The 24,758-nt window shown below is 43.6% G+C and overlaps 1 protein-coding gene across 3 annotated transcripts in view; it reads left to right on the top strand.

The window, feature by feature from the left end:
- The window catches only part of ESYT1 (extended synaptotagmin 1), a 168,680-nt gene that overhangs the window by 79,655 nt on the left and 64,267 nt on the right, over nt 1-24,758 (top strand). For all 3 annotated transcript variants that reach the window (XM_040341095.1, XM_040341093.1, XM_040341096.1), the window contains exons 6-11: nt 1,673-1,745; nt 5,114-5,203; nt 5,882-5,937; nt 21,771-21,891; nt 23,049-23,225; nt 23,984-24,066. In XM_040341095.1, coding sequence (XP_040197029.1) covers nt 1,673-1,745; nt 5,114-5,203; nt 5,882-5,937; nt 21,771-21,891; nt 23,049-23,225; nt 23,984-24,066 — 600 coding nt within the window. The remainder of the gene's footprint in view (nt 1-1,672; nt 1,746-5,113; nt 5,204-5,881; nt 5,938-21,770; nt 21,892-23,048; nt 23,226-23,983; nt 24,067-24,758) is intronic.

Genomic DNA, 24,758 nt, shown 5'->3' with positions numbered 1-24,758 from the left:
TTCTCTGTACTTACCTTTATATCCTGATTTTGTCCATGGCTTCCGTGTTCAGATGACTCCGGGACTGGGCGTTCCTATCCCAGCCTCAGGGTTCCGATGACTGCGGGACTGGGCGTTCCTATCCTTCTGTTCGATGATTGACAGGTTGTTGAACAGGTGACCTGTCGCACAAAGCACGTCACCAGATTCCCGGAGATAGCCGAGCTGCGAGTCGGCACTATAAGGCACCTGCGCCCGCCGTGTAGAGCTGACTGCGCAGGCGCCGTATAGTGCCGACTCGCAGCTCGGCTATTTCCCGACATGTCACCTGTTTCACAAGCCGTCAATCATCGAACGGAAGGATAGGAACGCCCAGTCCCCCAGTCATCGGAACCCGGAGGCCCTGGACAACATCAGGATATAAAGGTATGTACAGAGAAAAAAAAAATGACCTGCCGAAATGTAATGTCCTTAGTATGCTGGCTCTGCTAGATGTAATTAAAAAATTTTTTTTTGGGGTAAACCCCCGCTTTAAGCTTTACAATCCCTTTAAAAATTAAGCAGTTTTTATACACATAAAAACAAAGCGAACTGCAGCAGCTGCCTGGGGGACACATGAGTGAACTCGCCATCTGGAAAGTGTCTCTAGGGAGAAAATTGATTTCCTATACACACTTTCTGGATAGTGACATCTTGAGAAGTGGGACAGAGATAATGTAAGAGCAAGGTGACATTGGGGGAGATTTACTAAAACCGGAGCACTCAGAATCTGGTGCAGCTGTGCATAGTAGCCAATTAGCTTCTAACTTCCCCTTGTTCAATTAGCCTTTGACAAAAAAAAAAAAATGGAAACTAATTGGTTTCTATGCACAGCGGCACCAAATTTTTCCTGCTCCAGTTTTAGTAAATCACTCATATTGCCTCTTTAAATGTAGCAGTTAAAGCGGCTCTTCAGTAATTTTTTCAACTTTCCATCTATTAAATCTTCTGCCCTTGTTGTTTTAACTTTGGATAGTGAAAAAAAAAATTCTGCCAGTAAAAACCTTATACAGCCCACTTCCTGTTTCTTGTCTGGTTATTAGCCTAGGCCAGGAGTAGGCAAACTCAGCACTCCAGCTGTGGTGAAACTCCAAATCCCATCATGCCTCTGCCTCTAGGAGTCATGCCTTTATTTTTCAGGGTCTTGCAATGTCTCATGGGACTTGTAGTTTCACCACAGCTGGAGGGCCTAGGTTGCCTACCCCTGGCCTAGGCTTATGACATCATGCACATCTCTCTCTCTCTCTCTCTCTCTCTCTCTCTCTTCTGAGAGTTTGCAAAGAAGGGGGGGTGAGTCATAAGAGGGCCAATGAGAGCTGCAGAACTGGAGGTGTGTGTCTATGTAAATCCAGGATGTGAACAGGCAGCAGCTTCAGCTGCCCCCAGTTAAAATGGTTGCAGCCAGACTTGATGGAGGGAGATTTCTGCAGCATATTTGGCAAGTACAGAATCACAGTATATATAAAATAATATGCAAAGTGGTTGGAGGGAAGCTTCAGAATGGCAAAGATGCTTTTATTACAAATTATGTGACCAGACTGCAGTTCCTCTTTAAATTTTAATCCATCCACCTTGAAATGCTAATCAATTCTTATTCTGTACAGCTGTACAGATGTCATTCAGGACACCACTGACTTTCTTTTTCTCTGTGTAGTTATGTTGGAGATGTGGAAATAGACGTGGAGGTGAAAAAGTATTTTTGTAAAGCTGGAGTTAAGGGTGCGCAGGTAAGTGGCCCACAGGAGAAAATCACAGGCCATACATTTGGATTATAGAATCTGTATAAAATATATAAAGCATGCAAAACGGTCACTTCTATGTATAAATGCATTCCTGTACCCGTGTACAACCTGAAATATATGATACTGCTGCACTGTACTGTGTGGAGCTGTTCCTATGTAAAAGCCTTTTTAGTGTGTTACCAATAAAAAAGCTGCCGTGGAACAGAATTAGAGATGTGCACATGAAACTGCTGCTCCCCATACAACCTTAAGGCCTCATTTCCACTGGCGTTTTTACAGCCACGTTTCTGAGCGTTTTTTACAGCTTAAAAACGCCTGTCCATGTTATTCTATGGCTTCATTCCCACATAGGCGTTTTTGAGCTGCAAGTGGCATAGACGTTTTTGAGCTGTAAAAAAAACGCGGGACCAGGGCGTTCTGAAGCTCCAGAGTAGAGCTGTAAAAACGCCAGACGTTCAAAAACGCGCAAAAACGCGCAAAAACGCTCAAAAACGCGACCGCGGCATTTTTAAAGCTGCAGCTCAAAAAAAAAAAATTTTTTTTTTTTTTTTTTTTTTTTTTACAAAATAAACATGGACAGGCGTTTTTAAGCTGTAAAAAAGCCTAACAACAGTGGCTGTAAAAACGCCAGTGGAAATGAAGCCTTATCTCGGATACCTGCAGTTATCTTAAACACCTACGTATTCATATGTGAAAGTCTTTAAAAGAGAAATCCAGCCTGGGCTTGTTTGGCTGAGCTTCTCCTTTGGGTCACAAGAATGCAATTAGTTTTGCACTCCTGTGACCTGTTTTTAGCAGAGAGCGGTCTGCAGTCCGCTCTCTACTGATGTCACAGGAATCAGTCCAGGCACCGCGTCATCACGACAATAAAGTCTGGATCCGCCAGGTGCCTGGACTGATACCCATCTCAGCCTCTCGGCGAGCCGCTGAGAGCCTCAGACGCTACCTGCCCCTCCACAGCTCAGCACTCCAGTGAGCGCGGGGGGCAGAGCAGAGAGCTGATGATTGACAGTCAGCAGCTCCCTGCTCAGAAAGCTATGAGAACTGAGCCATACCTCTCTTTTAAACTGCCTTCAATATATGGAGTCCAGGGGTGCCCCGTCCATTAGGGGCGCCTGGGCACCGCTTCCCTCCCTCCAGGCCACCCCCTATAGGCAATAGATAGATTCATGCATAGCATAAATCTAACCATGGCCTCCGCGGCCACCCCCTATTCATGTGTCCGGCCCCTTTCACGGCACCAGGCACATGAATTACAGCGACCAGTGTTTTTTTTTTAAGCACCTAATTAGAGCCAGAGGCTCTAATAGACTTCAAAATAGGGTGGACTCGGGTTGCAAAGAATGGAACCGGAGCCCACCTAGGTGTGTTGCAACAGTGAATGAATATTCGCTGTTGCAACACTGATCCTCATCCCGGCCAATCGGGAAGTGGGTCTGATACCCGTCACCCGATTGGCTGAAAGGACAGGCGATCCTATTGGATGCCTAGGAGGAGGGGAGCAGCTGGTCGATGCCTGGATGCCCGATCCCCGCCATCGCTCCTCAGGTGCCTGATCTCAGCAGCTCCTCGGGGGTGGGGGGGTTTGAGCTTCCGCACAGGGGGGGTTTTAGTTCTTTGCCGTCCCCCTAAACAAAAAAAACATCAGCCACCACTGATGGAGACCTTCTGTTGCAAAACAGTGATTTAAAGGAGATCTAAAATATAGTCACGGCATACACTTTCATTTTCTAACATCAGCATTGTAATAGCAATACAAACGATAGTTATATTTGACCATCTAATAGACGCTTACCTGAAAAATCTTTCATGTTGTGAGTGCTGCCTGCCTGCTGACCATCACTTTACACAACTTCTTGCATTCCCTGCATGCTTTACTTTAAAATTCTAAGGACAATGTTATCCATGGTACCTTCCTATCTAAAAGCAGTGATTCCTGTACTGACTCCTCCTCTTTGCATCTTTGTAGTTCAGAAGTCAGGCTCTGTGAAATGTGTACACAACACAAACTCCTGCGCTCGGGAGCTTAGTCTATGAGTAGGTGGTGTAGCCAACCCTTCGGACTTGCTGCCCTCCTCAGAACAATGGGTATCCTTAGAACTGAAACATATAGAAAGAAAAGGAGGGCGCACCGACCTTGTGCATTACCAAAGATAAAAATTTATAAAAAAACGGAACAACAAGAGTAATACTCACAAACGAACGTTATAAAAAGGCTTATCGGTGCTCCAGCAATTGGAACCGTCTCTCTAGACACCTGCAACCTGGACCGTTATGGGGGTGTGGGTCTGCGGACTCTGATGTTTCAAGTTACACCCCAAATGTTGAGCGCCGGTCAGCTGAATAGCGGCAGCTGACTGGCTGTGTGGAAGTGCCTATTAGGGCCAGCGGCCCTGATAGGCTGTCCGAGTACAGCCCTGAGGCTGTGGTCGGCTTCCTGAAGCTCATCCTCGGGACGTACCGGCCGTACGTCCGAGGATAAGACTGACAGGCGTCTCAGCCAATCAGGTAACCTGATTGGCTGAAGCGTCATCGAGGGCGGGACATCGAGGGACGTAGAAGCCATAAAGGTAAGTGCCAGGGGGGGGGTACTGGGCACGGTGGCTACAAGTGGGGGCACAGTGGCTACAAGTGGGGGCATAGTGGCCACAATTGGGGGCACAGTGGCAACAATTGGGGGCACAGTGGCAACAATTGGGGGCACAGTGGCTACAATTGGGGGCACAGTGGCAACAATTGGGGGCACAGTGACAACAATTGGGGGCACAGTGGCTGTGTTTGATGGCATAGTGGTGACAATTGATGGCACAGTAGCTGCGTTTGATGGTATGGCACAGTGGCTGTGTTTTGATGGCATGGCACGCTGACTGCGTTTTGATGGCATGGCACAGTGGCTGCGTTTTGATGGCACGGTGGCTGCGTTTTGATGGCACAGTGACTGCATGGTGACAATTGATAGGTACAGTGAGGCTGCAATTGTTATTTTTTTTTTTTTCGTTTGCGCCCCCCCCAAAAAAATTTGAGCACCAGCCGCCACTGATACTGGAGTAATCTCTTGTTACATAACAGGCCACATCTTCGGCTGCAGGCTACACATGAATCGTATTAGGCTCAACCTACAAAGAAACGATTCTTTTTTTTTTTTTTTGTGATTGTTACTCTGCGGCGCCATCAAAATTGGTCTCCTGGCTAAAATTAAAGATTCCTATCCATGTGTAGAGCTTTGTGAATTGAGCCTTTTTTGTATCTTTTTTATTTTTCGTCAGCACTTGAACTAGATGTTGAAAAGACTCTTCATTTGTCTACTTAAATTTCATTGCACCAGAATGACACTGCTTTGGTTTCTTTACTAGCTGCACGGGATGATGCGAGTCATCTTAGAACCGCTCATTGGTGATGTCCCTATTATCGGAGCAATAACATTATTCTTCATCCGACGTCCGGTATGTCAACATTGAGATAACTGTTCACAAACATGCTAATGATGCACTATATTTTTATGGTTGGTTGGTTTAAAAATTTCAGGTTTGAATTATACTGTTGCACATAAACTACAATTGTTTCATTCGTTACATAAGCTGCAGTAGCAAACTGACAACTGTCGCAGTCCCTCGAAAAATTGCTGATCGACGCCATTACTAGTAAAAATGCCATAAAAATATCCCATAGTTTGTAGACCCAATAACTTTTGCACAAACCAATTAATATATATGCTTCTTGGGATTTTTTTACCAAAAATATGTAGCAGAATACATATTGGCTTAAATCGAAATGTTTTTTATTGGATGTGTTTTATAGCAGAAAGTTAAAAAAATTCCCTACATTTTTTTTTTTTTGTTTGTTTATAGTGCAAAAAATAAAAACGATACCACCAAAAGAAAGTTCTATTTGCGGGAAAAAGGGACATCAATTTTATTTGGGTTCAGCGCCGCATGACCGCGCAATTGTCAGTTAAAGTAACGCAGTGCTGTATCTCAAAAAATGACCTTGTCATTAAGGGGGTAAAACCTTCCGGGGCTGAGGTGGTTAATATCTAATTTTGGTTGTAGTTTGTGTAATTTGCATGTTTTTTTACACATACTGCCAACCCAAACAAATGTTTACTTGCCTTTCCATTCTAGATGCTGGATTTAAACTGGACAGGTCTCACAAACTTACTGGATATACCGGGACTGGAGTAAGTATTCTTTGCCTAGGTTTCCTTATGACTCCAACTGTTGTCATCTAATACTGTTCAGAAGGATCATGTTTGGCCTATGGATCAGTCATGTCCTCCTTCAAAGAGCAGGAGGGCAAGGTGACAGGTTCTCTTTGCCAGATGTCCCCCACCCACTGATACTAACTTTCCCCACCCTCTCTCAGCACTTCATTTGTGTGTTAGATCACGTAAGCAGCCCACAGATGATTTGATTGTCCTTCCTTTCACCATGGGTGGGACGAAAGGGGGAATGCCTCCCACAGCGATATTGTTTTCTACTAGGGGGGGGGGGGGGGGGCACATGGTGCCTTCTCTGCTGTTGAGCACAATAATTGCACAACAGGTGTACTCAAATGTAAAATATCTGACAGGCTTGATGGTTCGACTTGGGTGCGATCAGCCTGCCCATACGTGGATCAAATCTCGGCCAGTTCCTACTGTGCCCATTTACGCAGCGTTGAACCCTAAAGTAAATATTTGGGGCCTAATCCTCAAAAACCTGGCGCAACATAACTTTTTCCATTTAAGTTACACCGCCGCAAAATCTCTAACTAAGTGCCCGATCCACAAAGCACTTACCTAGAAATTTTGAGCGGTGTAACTTAAATCTGGCAGGCGCAAGGCGTTCCTCTTCTCCAGGGGGCGATTACCATTTAAATGAGGCGCGCTCCCGCACCGGCCGTACTGCGCATGCTCGTGACGTCATTTTCCCGACGTGCATAGCGCGAAATTACGTTACGTCGGGCTTTGTGGATTGCGACGGGACAATAAAGTTGCGTCGGGTAAAAAAAAAGATACGGCGGCAAAAAAAAAATTTGAAATTTAAAAAAAATCGCGTCGCGAGCAAGAAAGGTCTGTTTTTACAAGGTGTAAACAGTTTACACCTTGTAAAAGCAGCCCTAATTTTGCGTTGGCAAAATAAAACTTACGGAGAAAAAACGAAGCTGAAAAGCTTCGTGGATCTCCGTAAGTCCTAATTTGCATACCCGAGGCGGCATTTCGACGCGAAATGCCCCCAGCGGCGGATGCGGTACTGCATCCCAAGATCCGACAGTGTAATTCAATTACACATGTCGGATATTCGTCCTAACTATGGGAAACTGATTCTGTGGATCAGTTCCATAGTTAGGACCAGGGATACGACGGAGTAACAGCAGTTACTCCGTCGTATCTCTTTTGAGGATTTGGCCCCTGGTATATTGCAGCTTACCAACCCTTAAAGGGGTTGTAAAGACAAAAATATTTTCCTCTTGAATTAAAGTCTGACAGTAGCTGATAAAGTAAAAAGTAATGTTTTGCATTATAACTAGTTTGATACCTGTTGAAATCGAGCTGTTTTATTCACCTCCAGCACTCCTGAATCATTATTCTCACTGACTTCCTGGTTTGCGGTGCGCATTCATTCTTGCTACATCATGGCCTTATAGGAACTACAGTTCCCATTAGGCTTAGCCTCCATGCCTGTGAGGGATAAGAGAGCATCTTCAGGCAGGGCTGTAGTCATAGGGAGGGGGTGAGCACATTCTGCTTTCCACCATGCAAAACAGCTCAGATGCTGGTGGAAAGCAAGAAGAGGAGAGACAGGAAATGGCATTTTCAAACCTGGATTACTGTATTTTGGAGGGCAAAAGGAAAAACGAGGGAAGTTATATTTAAATGCTTTTGCTTACAGCAATCAATTGATCTAAGAAAAAATGAACCTTTAGTGTTCCTTTAAGGCCCAAACACACGATCCAATTTTATGGCCATAATTGTCTGATGGATGTGTTGTGTTGGATAATCCGACCGTGTGTATGCTCCATTAGACAATTGTTGGCTGAATTAACGACAACAAATGTTGGCTGTTCATGCTCACCAACTGTCTAGCAATAAATCTGTTACGTCTGTTTATCCGATCGTGTGTGCGCAAGTCCGTCCAACTAAAATCCAAAGTACAAACACGAATGCTCAGAACCAATGCTAAACATCAGACAACAATAGCAGAAGTTGCCCAAAGGGTGGAGGTAAAGAGCTGAAAAACCACGTGGTTTGGTGACTGTTGGTTGAAAATGTTGGGCCGTGTCGTGTGTATGCAGAACAAGTTCACGGCCAACGCCCTTCGGACCAAAATCCACGGAAAAGTCAGATGGAAGTCCGATCGTGTGTACGAGGCTTTAGATGTGATGGCTGTATTCGTTTCCTTTTTTAGGCTTTCATTCTTCTATTTTCAGCTTGTGATCCTGCAGGTAAGTCTGTTGTTTTTCAACAGAAAAGCTCTCTCAAACCATGTAACACTGGCATTCGTGCTTTAAAATGATCAGCTTTTCCTTATTTATGTAAAACTTTATCCTAAAAGGAAAAAAACTGCTGTAACAGATTATACAGTGTTAGCTGGAGTCCAGCTTCAGTTTGTTACTGTATTTAATTCTGCTAGTACATCTAAGGCCCCATACTCACGACCAAACATGTTTGCTGAAACTGGCCCGCGGACCAGTTTCAGCAGACATGTTTGGTCGTGTGTAGTTACGAGCGTACAGAATTTCACCGTACATTTGCCCGCCGGGCCGTTTTTCAGCAGACATTTATTTCCAAACTTGTTTTAAAACCGTCCGCTCAAATCCTGTCCGAACGGACATGTTTGGTGGTGAGTACACAAAACCAACGTACAAAAACCCCGCGCATGCTCAGACTAAATGAGGCCACGGGAGCGCTCGTTCAGGTAAAACTCACGTTTGTTTGGGATATGGCACATTCGTCAATAGAAAGATTAATTCTAGCAATAGAACACTGAAGCAAACCACACAATAAACAACGCTTGATGCCGTCGTTTTATTCATTCTTCTCTTGCTATAACTAATCAGTTATTTAGCTCATGTTATTTCAACTGAGTTGTTCCATACTGAAAAGTGACATTTGTTAGCTGTGATGTAGTAAGATTTTTGCAAACTTTTATTGGCCCGACGTATCATATTTTTAGTGGTCCTCCACATTTCAAATTTTTTGCTTTTAATGTTTAATGGTTATCTTTCCCACTTTATTTAGGTGTTTATAGTTATGTCACCATTTAGAATATTTTAATAGGAAATAGTTTTGATTTTGCTTTTGTTTGTATATTTAACTGGATTATTTTGAAGGTTGTTTAAATTGTCTACCATGTTGGCACACCAAATGCCCCCCCCCCCCATGAGTTAGTGAATATTTTAGATTAAACATTTTATTTGTTTGTAATGTTTGATGCCTAAAATAATACCCACAGTATTACAAACAATAGGCACGTTTTTCAAATCAACAAAAAGGCTTTTATTTGAGCAAATTATAAAAAGGATCAAAAACAGAATGGCAGCACTTGAACAGCTAGCAAAATACATGCAAACTTGCATTTCAAACATGGTGAAGGATAAACTAGCCAACCTCAGGAAGCACACAAAATAAAATCTGCAGCAGCAGCACATAACCAAAGGAACCCAAGCTGTGGTAGTCCAAACAAGATGCCATTTGTGGGGGATCAAATGGAAGGCAGGGCATCAACGTCTCCTCTTCCTTGCAACCTTCCTTCCAGGCTGCCTTCCAGCGGGTCTTCCCTGGGCCCTTGCAGGTGGGGATGATGTGGCAGCAGGAGTATGATGTTCAGCAAGCCGGGCCGGGTCACATAGCCCAGTGTCTGGGGTCAGCATCTCCCTCTGCATCCACCAAAGGGCCTGGTTGATGATGCCCTTGGCCAATTGCCTCTGCTCCTCCGTGCCTTTATTGAGATCATGTGCCACGGAGGCACTGTAGGCCTCAGTGGGGTTGAGGGGGGCCCTCATGATGGCACTCGCCTCCTGAATCATTTTGAGGCTGGCTTCCTCCACTGCCCCCAATTTCTTCTTACGGCCTGGTGGCCTAATATAAAGGGGAGGAGCCTGGCTGGTGGTGCTTGTCCTGGGGAGCTGCTCAACGCCACTGGGCCCGGCCTCCTCCTGGCTGCCACTGACCCCTTCGTCCTGGCTGACAGTGAGGAGAGGATCTGACACCTCCTGGCTGGTCTCTTCTTCCTGTGTAAAAAAAAGGGACATGTTGTAATATATTTAGGAATATACTCACTCACATTTTCATGCTTGAATCTTATTTTTTGCCTTGAATTTAAACTTGAAAACAGACTCACCCTCTGACCCCTGCAGTTGTCATCCCTGACACCTATTTGTTTGCCCACGATTTTAGATTTTTACTTCCCAGCTTGTATTTTATTAACCAATATCAAGTCAAGAATCAAACAATAATTAAGATTATTACATAAATAGTTATGAAACTACTATACCTCATCATCGTAGAGGCGCAGATCTGCCTCTCTGTCAGCCAGGCCCTCTTCATCTGACTCTGCAGGGCTGTGGTGATCTGGGGAAGTCCCGCTGGGAGGTAGCATGGAGGAAAGGTTGGGATTCAGACTTGACATTGATGGCCTGCCTTCCAGTTGATCCCGCAAAAATGACATCTGGTTGTAATACCACAGCTTGGGTTCCTTTGGTGGTCTTGCTGCTGCTCCAGATCTTAGCTGCTTTTGGTGAGCTTTGTATGCTCTCCTATATGTGCCCCTGAGGTTGGCAAGTTTATCCTTCACCATGTTGGCACTGCATTCTGGCACCCATGTCCTCATGTATGCTGCTAGCTGTTCAAGTGCTGCCGCTCGTACGTCCTTATTGTGGTAGGTGGGCTGCTTTGAATCCCACAGGATGGGCATTTCCCTAAATTTATCCAGCAAGTGCTGGATAATCTCTTGGGTCTGCAGGAGATCCATTGGGAAATTATGATTTACTCTTTTTTTATTCTAGATTGAAAAAACAAAAAAAAAACAAAAACACAATTAAAAAAAGCCTCAGCATTTACATTGATAGAATATGTTGTTTAAAAAGTAGTACCTATATAGAAATACAAACACAGTGTCTCTTGTTTAGAAAATGCTGGCCAGCTCTGCCCCATTGGTTGGTTTTAGCTAACATTTTTTTTATACATGCCGCCCCTTTGGTTACATTGCAGGAAATAATAGAAATCTACAACCATACACAATTATTACAAATGACAGCATTCATCAAGGCACTATTGCATGTGTAGATATCCTGCCCCTCAGCATTGATTACATGAAAGAAACTTCCTAATGACCTCTGTCCAACCAACACAGAACAATACTTGGCCTGATCTGAATACACCCTACATAATTGATAATGAGTCACAGCATTTTTGACCTCTCTATTTTGTGATGTCTACAAAAGCATTTGGGTACGAAAATCACATTCTGGTATCCAAGAGACATAATAGCTTAATAAAACTGTGCAACCAACAGACCAAACCCCCATCCCATGGCTCTACATTTTAGAGCCCGCTGCTGATCCCATGTTTAAATTTCTTACCTGCCTCTCTCAAAATCCTCGTTTCTTACGCTCGCTGAATTAACACGTAACCTACGTAATCACGTCAAGCGCCTTTTATCCACTCCGCGTATGTATGAAACGCCGCCCTCGTCACCTTTGCCATGCCCCTAATCAATTGAAAAAGTAAATATGGCGTTAACTGTGTAGGTTCTGGAATCGCGCGAATATTCTCCGCGTAACCTACGTCAATACGTTGTTGGCATTCGCGACACTCCGCATATGCAAGAATCCCCGCCCTCATCTCCGCCCCTGACGGGACATTTCCTCGTTTCCACGCCCCTAATCTCTGTGGGAAGGAAAGATGGCGATGTCACACGAGCGGGCACGGAGCTCTCATGGCGCAAGTGAAGGGACAGAGGCAGGACCGTCCCGATCCAGGCCTAAAAGATATAAAGCCACTAATATGGCGTTCGAAGAAATGGTGGAGTTGGTTTACATCATGAGGAGGAAGGATTATGATGGTGAATGTGGGCCCTACAAAACACCGAACCGTAGAAAGTCACACATAATGGACAAGGTGGCAAGGAGAATGAGGAGAATGTTTGGTGTCACCAGGTCAAAGGAGCAACTACGGAAGCGTTGGTCCGATTTAAAATTGAGGGAGCCACATCACATGAAGAAGATACTCAAAATTCTGCGTAAAAGTAAGTCCATATTATTTAAGGGGGGGGGGGATGTCTGCAATAATGTGTTGACATGTATTTTTTCACATCTGCCTCCTTGGCCTGTTTGTACTTTTGAACACGTGTAGATACTGTATTGTGTTTATGTCAAATAACAACCCTTACCAAATTTTGTGAAATAGTAAACACGCGTAATATGACATTGTTTTGCAAAAATGTGACGTTACTCCAGGAACAACACACCTGGACATGGCTGACTGGCCCCAAACTTGGTTTTCCAACATTGTTGAATATCAAAATCACAGAAATTAAATTGAGTGAATGTGACAGGCAAACAAGATTCATTCTCCAAAATGCAAATAAAGATGATGTTTTAACATCTTGAAATGCAAAGCACCTGTGTCTCAAAAATCAAAGTATATTTATTTGGAGGGTCGACGAGAATTAATGTTTTGGGGGGACATCCATGTGTGTCACTTCTTTGCAAAAAAGGGGCAGGATCAGAGCTTGGCCTAGAACTACGCCAAAAATGGAGGATTGCTGAAAGAATAAACAACAAAAAATCATCATAAATGTATCGTCTATGCAATGTGTGCGATTTATGATATCCAATATCTGTGTGCTGATGAGTATACCTTTTGTTTTTTATTATTTCTTATAGGGGAAAGAAGACGCCAGCAATTGGAGGAGGCAGAGAGGGCCAGACACCCACAAAATCAAACACCTCCACATGTTGAGCAGGAGGAGGCTGGGGAAGGAAGAGAGGAGGATGTGGAAGGAGAAGAGGATGTGGAAGGAGAAGAGGATGTGGAAGGAGAAGAGGATGTGGAAGGAGAAGAGGATGTGGAAGGAGAAGAGGATGTGGAAGGAGAAGAGGAAGGAAGAAAGGAGGAAGGAAGAGAGGAGGAAGAAGTAATTTTGGACTTAGAATTTATAGCAGATGAAGGGCAAGTGGCGGAAGAACAATTTGGCGAATTGAAAGAAGGTGGATTGATGGATGAAGGAGGACTCGAAGATGATGGGGAGGTGGTGGAAGAAGGAGGAGTGATAGAAGATGATGGGGAGGTGGTGGAAGAAGGAGGAGTGATAGAAGATGAAGAAATTGGGGATGTGGAAATTATCAGGCCATCAGGTCAGTGTCACCCCTATATTAATAGGGCCAAACATATGCAGATAGGCTGGAAATTATTTACATATTTTGAATGCCAATTTGTTTCTTTTTAGGGGATGAAGATGGTGTAGCACATTTTTCCCGTGCAAGTGCTTCTATAATTGTACAGCAAGTAATGGAGTGCAGCACGGAAATGGACATTATGCGGGAAAGGATGCTAGTCATGGAGCAGAATGTGCGAAATGTCATTTCAGAGTGTAGCACGGAAATGGACAACATGCGACAAAGGATGCTAGTCATCGAACAAAATTACAAAAATATCATTGACATGATGGGCCGTGTCAAAGACTGAACCACAGAAGCCCATCCCCCGCCCATCCCCCGCCCACAAAACCCTTTTTAATTTTTGTACTTTATAATACGCCAAAATTTCTAAATGCACACACAGTGTGCCAATATGTGCTATCTGCCATCACAGACTATCTATTGTCTGTGCTTTGTGGGTACAAACCCCTCCTCGATCCTCAAGTAGTTGAGAGGAAGGGTTTGCTCCCACAAAACACAGACATTGATCACCCATGATGTCAGATAGCACATGTGGCCATTTGTCTGTTTAACCAATGACATTTGGCGAGTTTTCACTGAATGTGTGCATTTAGAAATTTTGGCGTGTTCCAGTGTGAAAGCACACCATCCATATGACTGACTGCTGTTCTTTTTTTAAATTTTTGTTTGGTGTTGATCTTTTTTGGTTTGTAAATGTTTCCAGTTTCAGATCACAAAACGAACAAGAAATCTCACCTAAAGAAAGATGTTAACTAATTTTTCTAAAAAAAATAAAAAAATTTGTGTTGTGTTAAAATCTTGTTGAAAAAATTAGACACAAACAAATACAAAGCCAAAAAATGTTTTGTATAAAAACAATACACAAACATTTCTAAATGTAAATAAATGTCTTCGAAACAAATACCCCAAAAAAAATTAGAAAAAAAAAAATAACCCAAAAAAATTCGACATAAATTAGTCTGGGTTATTGAAAACCAAACTAAATAAGAACTTTAATTTTTAACCAAAGTCTAAAAAAATTATGTTTAGAAGTGTGTATATATATATATATATATATATATATATATATATATATATATATATATATATATATCTCTAGAGATAGATATATAGGAGACAAGCCCAAAAATTCTTGCGTATAGTTTCAGTGAAATTATTCTTACATTGTGTTTCGATCATTATTATTGCTAATCACTGTCAATAAAGACAAAAAAATAAATAATTAAAAGCCAATATTTTGTTACAAAAATTTGCAGGAAATGTTTTCTGCCTAAAAATACACATTTCTTGTTAAAAAATGACTAAAATAAAAAAAAAAAAATGTGACATCAAAAGCTGAAAAATGAGTGGCTTCTTATTTCTAGACTGAATACCCAGTTAGTAGATGAGTGAATAATGTGCAAATGTGGTTAGTTAATACATCTGAGTAAGTAAATCTGGCACTAGAAGTGCACTATTTTTGGAGATAACCTGGAAGACAGAAAAATAGAGAAAAAGCAGTAATGACAAACAACTGTATAAAGTCCAATGGTCTAATTATTTATTAGTTGTGAGAATATTCCTTTCTTTGGGGGCCGAATTAGAAAGAAATATGATCTGGCATAGCAATGGCCCCCCGACCCATGAAGTACTCAACATATTTGTCGCGTACCTCACGAGCAGATTGGGGGGCCAAGCCAGCGCGACCAGTGTCCAGGCCAGGAATGTTCTCTGAGGGTAGTCCTGCCTCAGAGCCCATGGAGGCTAGGTACGTCTGGGAGTGCCTGCGTAGAAAATTGTGCAAAATGCAGCAGGCAAATATAATGGTGTTCAATTTATATTCCGCCAAATGTATAGATGTCAGGAACAGGCGGAACCGGTTGCTGAGGATCCCAAAGGCATTCTCGACTACCCTCCGAGCCCTGGACAACCGAAAATTGAACACACTCCTCTCTGAGGTGAGGGTCCTCTGGGGAAAAGGCCGCATTAGGTGAGGTCCAAGGCCGAAAGCCTCGTCCGCTAGGAACACAAACGGAAGTCCTTCCACATTATCTTCATCTGGTGGCAATGCCAGACCACCAGTTTGGAGACGATCATAGAAATCAGTCCGTGCGAACACTCCCCCATCTGACATCCGGCCGTTCTTCCCCACGTCCACATATAGAAACTCATACTGTGCCGACACCACCGCCATCAACACGATACTATGATAACCCTTGTAGTTATAATAGAAGGACCCCGAGTGGGGTGGGGGCACAATGCGGACGTGTTTCCCATCTATTGCTCCACCGCAGTTAGGAAAATCCCACCGCTCGGCAAATTGGGAAGCCACAGACTGCCATTCCTGTGGTGTGGAGGGTAGCTGTGGGGACAAACAAAAAAAGAGATTTAGTACTTTGGCACATAAACATTGCAAACATAATCATACAAGCATCCTTGTGCAACTTTACATTTTTTAAATAGCATTTGCAAATTATGAAGGGAGAATTTCGGGGCACAAATAGATAGGCCCACTTAAAGCGGATGTGTCACGGGGAAAAAATATTAAAAGCCAGCAGCTACAAATACTGCAGCTGCTGACTTTTAATATTAGGACACTTACCTGTCCTGGAGTCCAGCGCTGATCGCAGCAGAGCACGAGCGATCGCTCGTCTCTCTGCTGCTCCCCCCTCCATCCACGCTCAGGGAACCAGGAAGTGAAGCGCTGCGGCTTCACTGCCCGGTTCCCTACGGCGCATGCGCGAGTCGCGCTGCGCCCGCCGATTGGCTCACACGCTGTGTGTTGGGAGCCGAGTGTTCCCAGCACACAACGGGCGACAGACGGGATGTGACGGAATGCCCGTCTTTCGCCCGTAGCGTGTGGCCGGAAGTGGGTGCAAATACCTGTCTTTAGACAGGTGTCTGCACCCCCCTCCCCCCTGAAAGGTGTCAAATGTGACACCGGAGGGGGGGAGGGTTCCGATCAGCGGGACTCCACTTTAGGGTGGAGGACCGCTTTAATTAATAAGAGACTCCACAGCCCTCTGATGGGGACAAAAAAACTTTGAAGGGGGGGTGGGGCGTGTTTAAACTGTTTTTAGAAAACCAAAAAAAAAAAAAAAAGTGGCATGGTGGGGGTTGGCCCGAAGATAGCATGCTGGACAGGTTAATATTGGGTAAGATCAAAATATGCAGGTAGGCCAAAATAAAAAGAACATGTAAAAGCTGATATCAACATGCATAGGGAGAAAAGGGAACGTTAGTTAAACACACAGCATATCTGGGAAATAAAATAAAAAGTTAGTTTGCCACATTATTAAAGACACATTGTGAGGTTAAAATGAGGAAACTTACCTTCATATACTCCTCGTGCATAACTTTAATGATGGCAGCACACGTGTCCGGTATGATGACCCCAAGCGCCTGCGGAGAGATGCCTGTCGAGAACTTGAGGTCCTGCAGGCTCCTCCCAGTCGCCAGGTACCGCAACGTGGCAATAAGCCTCTGCTCGGCCGTGATGGCTTGGCGCATCACAGTGTCCTGCCTCGTGATATAGGGGGACAGAAGTTCCAGCAGACTGTTGAATACGGGGTCCGTCATGCGGAGAAAATTCCTATAGTCATTAGGATTATTCTCCTGGAGTTCCCTAAGCAGAGGCATATGTGAGAACTGGTCACGCTGGCGCAACCAATTCTTGGTCCAGAAACGCCTCCGCCCCCTGTTTCTGGCCAAAGTACTGGAATAATGAACATATCCAGCAGCCATCCCATTAACAGCACCGACTCGCGAAAATTGACGCTGCTGCTCCATCATGGCTTCAAACCGGCCGGCTGGTCAGTCAAGAACACACTCCAACAGAAAGCACAATCAAATCCAGCGGTACCTGCAAAGAACGCACGACACACAGATACGAACGCACAGTACGAATCTGCTAAGCAGAACGAACTGCACGCCTGTACCCGAATGCCAAAGCCGTAACTAGCAAAAGCGGAACAGAGGGCGTCGCCATTGACTTTGGCCTTTCCCTTTATAGTGACGTCAAACGTGGATTACGTGCACGCGTTCAGGTCCGCAGGGAAATATCGTCCGCTGGTGTGTACAAGCCAGCGGGCCAAATGAAAAAACAGCCTTGTACGCCGGAAACAGCCCGTCGGACATTTCGAGCGAACATGTTTGGTCGTGAGTACTCGGCCTAACACTCACCTCCTAGACTGACAATGCAGCTGTCCAAAGGTGCCCCCTGTGCTCCTTCATCCAGGGTGGGGCCCCTGTAATACAGGAGGTGCGTTACTGATCAGATCACCAGGTGAAAACAAAGGGAAAAAGCCTAAAAAAAGAAAACGCATGCAGCCACTACATCCAATGATTGGTAAGCTGCAATATATAACATTTTTGTTTCAGGGTTTAATACCGCTTTAATATGTTTTGCAATGGTGCCCACTGGTTTGTATGTACTGCTGAACCTGTCATTTAATGGAGTTCAGAAAACCTAGATCAGCCTGTTAAGTAAGAGACCTGTACTCTTTTCACTTTCCCTGCATAGAACAGAAGACTACTGTCTGTGTTCAATGTGGAATAGAATGACTCTGGCTTTAGGGGGGCTACTGTTGGGTCACATTAAAGCAGCTACTTTGGAAAGGAAGAGCATTTTTTACCTATACAGTTGGATCTGTATTGGCTCAGCATTCATTGTGTGTAAGCTGCACAGCATGTCCTGTTCTTTTAGTTTACACAAGGAAATCTACTTGCATTGTACATGTGCTTTATCTCTAAAAAAAGGTGATGTAAAGTTGAAAGTCCTTATGTACTGTACATGTTTGTTCTAGGTTAGCGTCTTAAAGTATAAATTAATACTATTTGTAGGGAGTAATAAAAAATACTTATATAGTAAAGTTATTAAATCATTATACAGCTTTATTGATTACTCATATATATGGGTAATAATTAAAGCCGTTTAATAACTTTGATCACCACAAGATAAAAACACTACTTAAAGGGGTGTTCTAGCCTTTTTTTAAGTTTATTAAAAGTCAGCAGCTACAAAAAGTGTAGCTGCTGGCTTTTAATAAACAGACACTTACCTGCTCCACAGTTCCAGCGACGCGCCGGCCGGCGAGGGGGGGGGGCGAGGAGTGGAGCCCCTGGTGATCAAAGTTATTAAACGGCTTTAATTATTACCCATATCTTCATTCCTAGTGTGGGCACCCGGCAGTGACAGCTTTCGGCTTCACGGCCGGGCACCCACTGCGCATGCACGAGCGGCACTGTGCATGCGCGAGTAGCGCGGCGCCGTCCGATTGGACAGGTGCTCGCCTACAGGGAGGGGCTGCAATAAGGCGATTAAGCTAATCGCCTAACCAGCCCCTTGGTGGAAGGAGGAAGTGGGACAGAAAGTCCCACTTCTCCTGAAGCCCCCACTCCCCAAAAAAATTACATGCCAAATGTGGCATGTAAGGGGGCAAGGAGTGGGTTAAGCGGAAGTTCAATTTTTAGGTGGAACTCCTGGGCGCCCGCGATGTCGGCACCTGAAGACAATCTGACTCTCGGGTGGAGGCGCCTTGCGGCTTCACTTCCTGGTTCCCTACTGTGCATGCACGAGTCGCACTGCGCGATCCCATTGGTCCCTACTGTCTTCTGAGACCTGTGTGTCTCCCAGAAAACAGCGGGGGGGACGGAGTAGGCGCCGGACATGGCGTAGATCACTGCGTTGATCTATGCCTGGAAGTGGGAGCAAAACCTGGATTACGCAAGTATCTGCTCCCTTCTCCCCCCCTCCGGTGTCACATTTGGCACCTTTCAGGGGGAGGATTCCAAAAAGCGGAAGTTCCATTTTTGGGTGGAACTCCACTTTAATTTATATTTAATATTCAAGCATACTCACCCATCCATCCATGTCTCTGTGCTTTACTTTGCTGATAAATCACTTTGAAAAACACTCCTTATCATTTTTGATTGTGGCCACGATGAGCATGTAGCAATCACTTCCTGTAATCCATCTGCCCTTAGCTCAAGCATGCAGGCATGAGAGTGTGCTTGGCTGAGAAAACCCCTCCTCCTCTTCTCCCCTCTGAAGACTGCTGGGATGTATGACCTCTTTTGCCTAGGCCTGGAAACCAGGAAGTAAATGAAAAAAAAAAAAAAAACAAGTAAATATGATATACAGGTGATACTCGAAAAATTTGAATATCGTGCAAAATGTTCATTTATTTCATGAATGTAACTTAAAAGGTGAAACTATAATATGCGATAGACTCAGTACATGCAAAGCAAGATAGTTCAAGCCGTGATTTATCATAATTGTGATGATTATGACTTACAGCTCATGAAAATCCGAAATCTCAGAAAATCTGAATATTACATGCAATTAATCGAACAAGGATTGTACATAGAACAATATCGAACCTCTGAAAAGTAGAAGCATGCATATGTACTCAGTACTTGGTTTGGGCCCCTTTTGCAGCAATTACTGCCTCAATTCGGCGTGGCATGGAAGCTATGAGTCTGTGGCACTGCTGAGGTGTTATGGAAGCCCAGGATGCTTCAATAGCGGCCTTCAGCTCTTCTGTATTGTTCGGTCTCATGTCTCTCATCTTTCTCTTGGCAATGCCCCATAGATTCTCTATGGGGTTCAGGTCAGGCGAGTTTGCTGCCAATCAAGCACTGTAATCCCACGGTCATTGAACCAGGTTTTGGTGCTTTTGGCAGTGTGGAGAGGTGCCAAGTCCTGCTGGAAAATTAAGTCAGCATCCCCATAGAGCTTGTTTGCAGAAGGAAGTATGAAGCGATCCAAAATCTCCTGGTAGACGGCTGTGTTGACCCCGGACTTAATGAAGCGCAGTGGACAAACACCAGCAGATGACATGACTCCCCAAATCAACACAGACTGTGGAAACTTCACACTGGACTTCAAGCATCTTGCAGTGTGTGCCTCTCCATTCTTCGTCCATACTCCGGGTCCTTGGTTTCCAAATGAGATGCAAAATTTGCTCTCATCAGAAAAGAGGACTTTGGACCACTGAGCAACAGACCAGGTCTGTTTTTTTTTAGTCCAGATAAGACGCTTCTGACGTTTGTTGTTTAGGAGTGGCTTGACAAGAGGAATACGACATTTGAAGCCCATGTCCAGGATCCATCTGTGTGTGGTGGCTCTTGATGCACTGACTCCAGCCTCAGTCCACTCCTTGTGAAAGTCCCCAACACTTTTGAATGGCCTTTGCCTGACAATCCTCTCCAGGCTGCGGTCATCCCTGCTGCTTGTGCACCCTTTTCTTCCACACTTTTCCCTTCCACATAACTTTCTATTAATGTGCTTTGATACAGAACTTTGGGAACATCCAACTTCTTTTGCAATTACCATTTGAGGCTTTCCCTCCTTATGGAGGGTGTCAATGATGGTTTTCTGCACAACTGTCAGGTCAGCAGTCTTTCCCATTATTGTGATTCCTACTGAACCAGACTGAGAGACCATTTAAAGGCTCAGGAACCCTTTGCATGTGTTATTGCTTAATTAGCTGATTAGAGTGGGAATATTGCACCACAAAATTAAAATTGTATGAGATTGTGGATTTGGGGTTTTCATGAGCTGTAAGCCATAATCATCACAATTATGACAAATCACGACTTGAACTATAATGAGTCTTATCTCATATATTCGTTTCACCTTTTAAGTTGCATTAGTGAAATAAATGAACTTTTGCACGATATTCAAATTTTTCGAGTATCACCTATACTTCCCTATCTAATTAATAATGCTAGAAGTATAATGATTAAAAATAGGCAAAGTTAATTGAAAGCGTGAAGTACCACTTTAAGTGGATGAGAATGTAAGCCTTTTTTTTTTTTTACTCATTTCTACAAATTGCTTTTATCTGCCTTCCATGCCGCCTGCCCTACAGAAGAGGAAAAGCTCAGACCCTACTGGGAGACTTTCTGTCATCTGACCCCTAGGAGGTCTGATACTGCCAGATTGCAAATGCAAATGATGCTTGAGATCTGGAGCACTACTTGTTGTTTTCATGTTATTTAAAGCGGTGTTTCACCCTAAAAAACAAGTTTCTAGCATGCCATCAAGCATACTAGCGCAAGCTACAGTATGCCTTTCTTTTTTTTTTTTTGCGCTGTACTCCGTTTAATCCTGTAGTGAAGTTTCAGACTCCCCGCGGGGAATGGGCGTTCCTATGCACAGGGAAGATGATTGACGGCCGGCTATGGTGCGTCACGCTTCCCGAAGATAGCCGAAATAGGACTTGCCTCTTCACGGCGCTATACGGCGCCTGCGCACAGACATCGGAGCTGACTGCGCAGGCGCCATGAAGAGGCAAGTCCTATTTCGGATATCTTCGGGAAGCGTGACGCGCCATAGCCGGCCCGTCAATCATCTTCCCTGTGCATAGGAACGCCCATTCCCCGCGGGGAGTCTGAAACTTCACTACGGCAGTAAACTGTGAGTACGGCGCAAAAAAAAAAAAAATAAAGGCGTACTGTAGATCGCGCTAGTATGCTTGATGGCATGCTAGAAAAAAAAAATGTTTTTTTAGGGTGAACCCCCGCTTTAATACCACTTATACTGTGCATGTTGCTTTTTACAAATGTTTTATCTGCTCCATTTTATTATGTTCACTGTTTTACTCTCCTGTGTTCGGTCCTAACTCTACTCTGGCATTTTTACAGTTTAATATCAGACACCATGATTATGGACATCATTTCTGGATTCTTGGTGCTGCCAAATCGCCTTGCTATCCCCCTTGCACAAGATCTTCATCTAGCAGAGCTCCGTTCTCCACTCCCAAGGGTAACCAGTTATTGTGTTAATATTTTAGTCTTTCTACGTCACATTCAGTGGTATTCTCACAGCATCGTTTTGTTACTTTATGCCTGATTCATAGTTTATGTCTAAACCTTTCCTCTTCCCATATTTTTCTGGATTTTTCTAATGGAATTTATCAATCAGCACAAGTGCTATGGTCTATGGTCAATGTAATCACCCATTCAACTTTATTTCTCACTCAACAGTGAAAATAATTTAGGCACATTCTATAATTATTTCTGCCAGATGCCCGTTCTATACCACACATTTCGGTCATTATTACAATGTTTCTTTGGGATAAATGGGCTATTAGGATGCACAGTACTAGTATTTTCTCAGTATGATGTATATACAGTACGTATCTTGCTTCACAGAATTACAAATCCTTTAGCAGGTAAAAAGTCCATGGAAACAGCTACTGTTGGACTTTGCCTTTAAAACCACATATGTAAAAATTTACTGTGTTTGATAGCACACCAGGTCCCCTGGCATTTTCAGGCCAGTGACAACGTGTAAAAGAGGAAGTTCACATACCACCCAGGCCCCACAAATATTTAGCTTTTTACCCACACCTAGGTGTTATGCTGGGTTGTCCTCATTTACCATATTCACACACATGTGCATTGCCCTGCTGTAATCCACCGCCACATGCCAGGTCCAACGACAACATCTTCCTCTCTGATGTCATCAGGGGCCAACTGTCTCTACCAGGACCTTGCAGCCAGTCCCCTGATGACGTGCAGACAGATCTGCCCTCCTCTAGCTACTGTATGGAAGCCAATGCCTCCTGGAATATCTGATGTGGATTTTCCAGAAGGCTGCAGGAGCACAATATACTTTGTTCTTGCCTAGGAGAGAATGGAGGCAGGGAGCGGAGTGGTGTGGCAGAAAAAAAATTAAATAAAAACAATTGTTAGATTTTAAAAGTGTGGCAATCGTGCAAATTTATTTTTTGTAGTGAAGGTCCATTGTGGCTTGACGTTAAATTGAATAGAATGCCTTTGTATTATCTTAGTAATGTATAAAACCTCTATCCCATGAACCTCCCATACACTAGTAGAAGACAGTACTTAGTGCATTCCTTTATTCTGCTTACTCTTTTTTGCATTTTCTGATTTATTTTTTTCCATTCTTCTTTTCAGGGCATTGTGCGTATCCATCTTTTGGAAGCTCGTAGTCTGTCTCCGAAAGATTTTCAGATGGGAGGATTGCTAGCAGGAAAGTCTGATCCTTATGCCATACTGCGTGTAGGGACACAGGTCTTCACCAGCCGTACCATTAATGAGAACCTGAACCCTGTGTGGAATGAGATGTATGAGGTAGTCCTTTTATCACAACGTACTCATTATTCACTAACCATTTATTGATCTGGTGCAGATTTATAATGTAACATGGTCAGGTTTAAAAAGTCCATCAAGTTCAGTGAAATATAACTTCTGCCTGGAGCTCTGGGTAAATTACTAAATACACAGTAGAAATACATACTGTATATTTTTATCTATTATATTTACCTACCAAATGATTTTTAATTTTATTGAGCCTATCATGCAATACGTCTTCCTCTGCCAAACTACACAGCTAGGAAATACACTTTACCACTCATTGGACAGAGGTGATGATGCTCCTTTATTGGCCATCGAACAGGCGTGAGATGAAAAAGTGGTGTAGGATGCTGCCTTGCTTAACTGAGAAATATGTTTCACCTGCCCAAGTATGCACTGTGGCAATGTAGGTAAAAGACTTGCTTTACAGAATTACAAATCCTTTAGCAGGTGATTAAGGCAGGCCATAGATGATTAAATTTTCTTTCCTGCAACCAGGGGTTGGGGTGGCTATAGCCGCTGGCAATAATTGCATGCTGGTTGTACCCAAATAGATTGATGGATCCACTTGGGTACTATCAGTTTGCCCATAGATGGTTCGAATCTCTGCCAGCCTCTGCTAAACCGGCAGAGATTTGAATCATCTATGGCCAGCTTTAAATATATCTTATTTAACAGTTTTATCCATTTGCCTGAAATGTAACATATAAATTGTACTCTTTCTTATCATATTTCTTTGTTGCTTCCATGTGCAGGCAATAGTACATGAAGTACCTGGACAAGAGCTAGAAGTTGAGTTGTTTGATAAGGATCCTGATAAAGATGATTTCCTAGGACGGTAAGGGACACCATTTGCAACGTTTTTTTTTTGTAGTGTTTTCAACATTAGGTACGTATTTAGGAGAAAATTATTTCTTAATTTGCTGCCCTGCCAGGAGCATAGCAATAGTCCCAGATTGGCATAGTATTGGTTAAATTTGGGATTGCGGCCACACCACATTATTTTTTATGAAGAATTGGAATGTCAGATCAAAAACACCAGCATTCTATGTTTTTAATGAATAAGAAATCTACAAACCTTAAAGTAAGACACCTTGGATATTGAACACTTGCAGCAAATCAAAGGAGCAATTGTTCTTTAACAAGTGCTCTCCCTGTTAGGTCTAGATGCACAATGTGGTCTGTACGGAAAAGCTTTTGCGTCGCAATGTCCTATCATAAAATCAATTCACAAATAATGCCTTCATATTTTCACATGGTGGGCTTTCCCTTTCTGCTAACTGTCATGCTGTTTGTCACCCGCTAGTTCTACATTTCCAGTAGTACTTATATTGTTAAAGGATTTGTAGGGAATGACCTTCTTGTACCCTCCACCCTCTCCCTTTTAGATCATGTCCTAGTATTATTTTTTTTACCTGTTCCTGTACCAACAAATCACTTGTATTACTCTCTGTGACATTACTTGCACATTTTTGTAGAGCAGCTGCTGAATTTTAATTTCCTACTGATGTAGGCCCACCACCAAAACTA

Source organism: Rana temporaria, chromosome 2 (assembly GCF_905171775.1).
Source record: "Rana temporaria chromosome 2, aRanTem1.1, whole genome shotgun sequence".
Lineage (NCBI taxonomy): Eukaryota > Metazoa > Chordata > Amphibia > Anura > Ranidae > Rana > Rana temporaria.
Note: the sequence above shows the minus strand (reverse complement) of the source record. Positions and strands in the feature narration are given on the sequence as shown.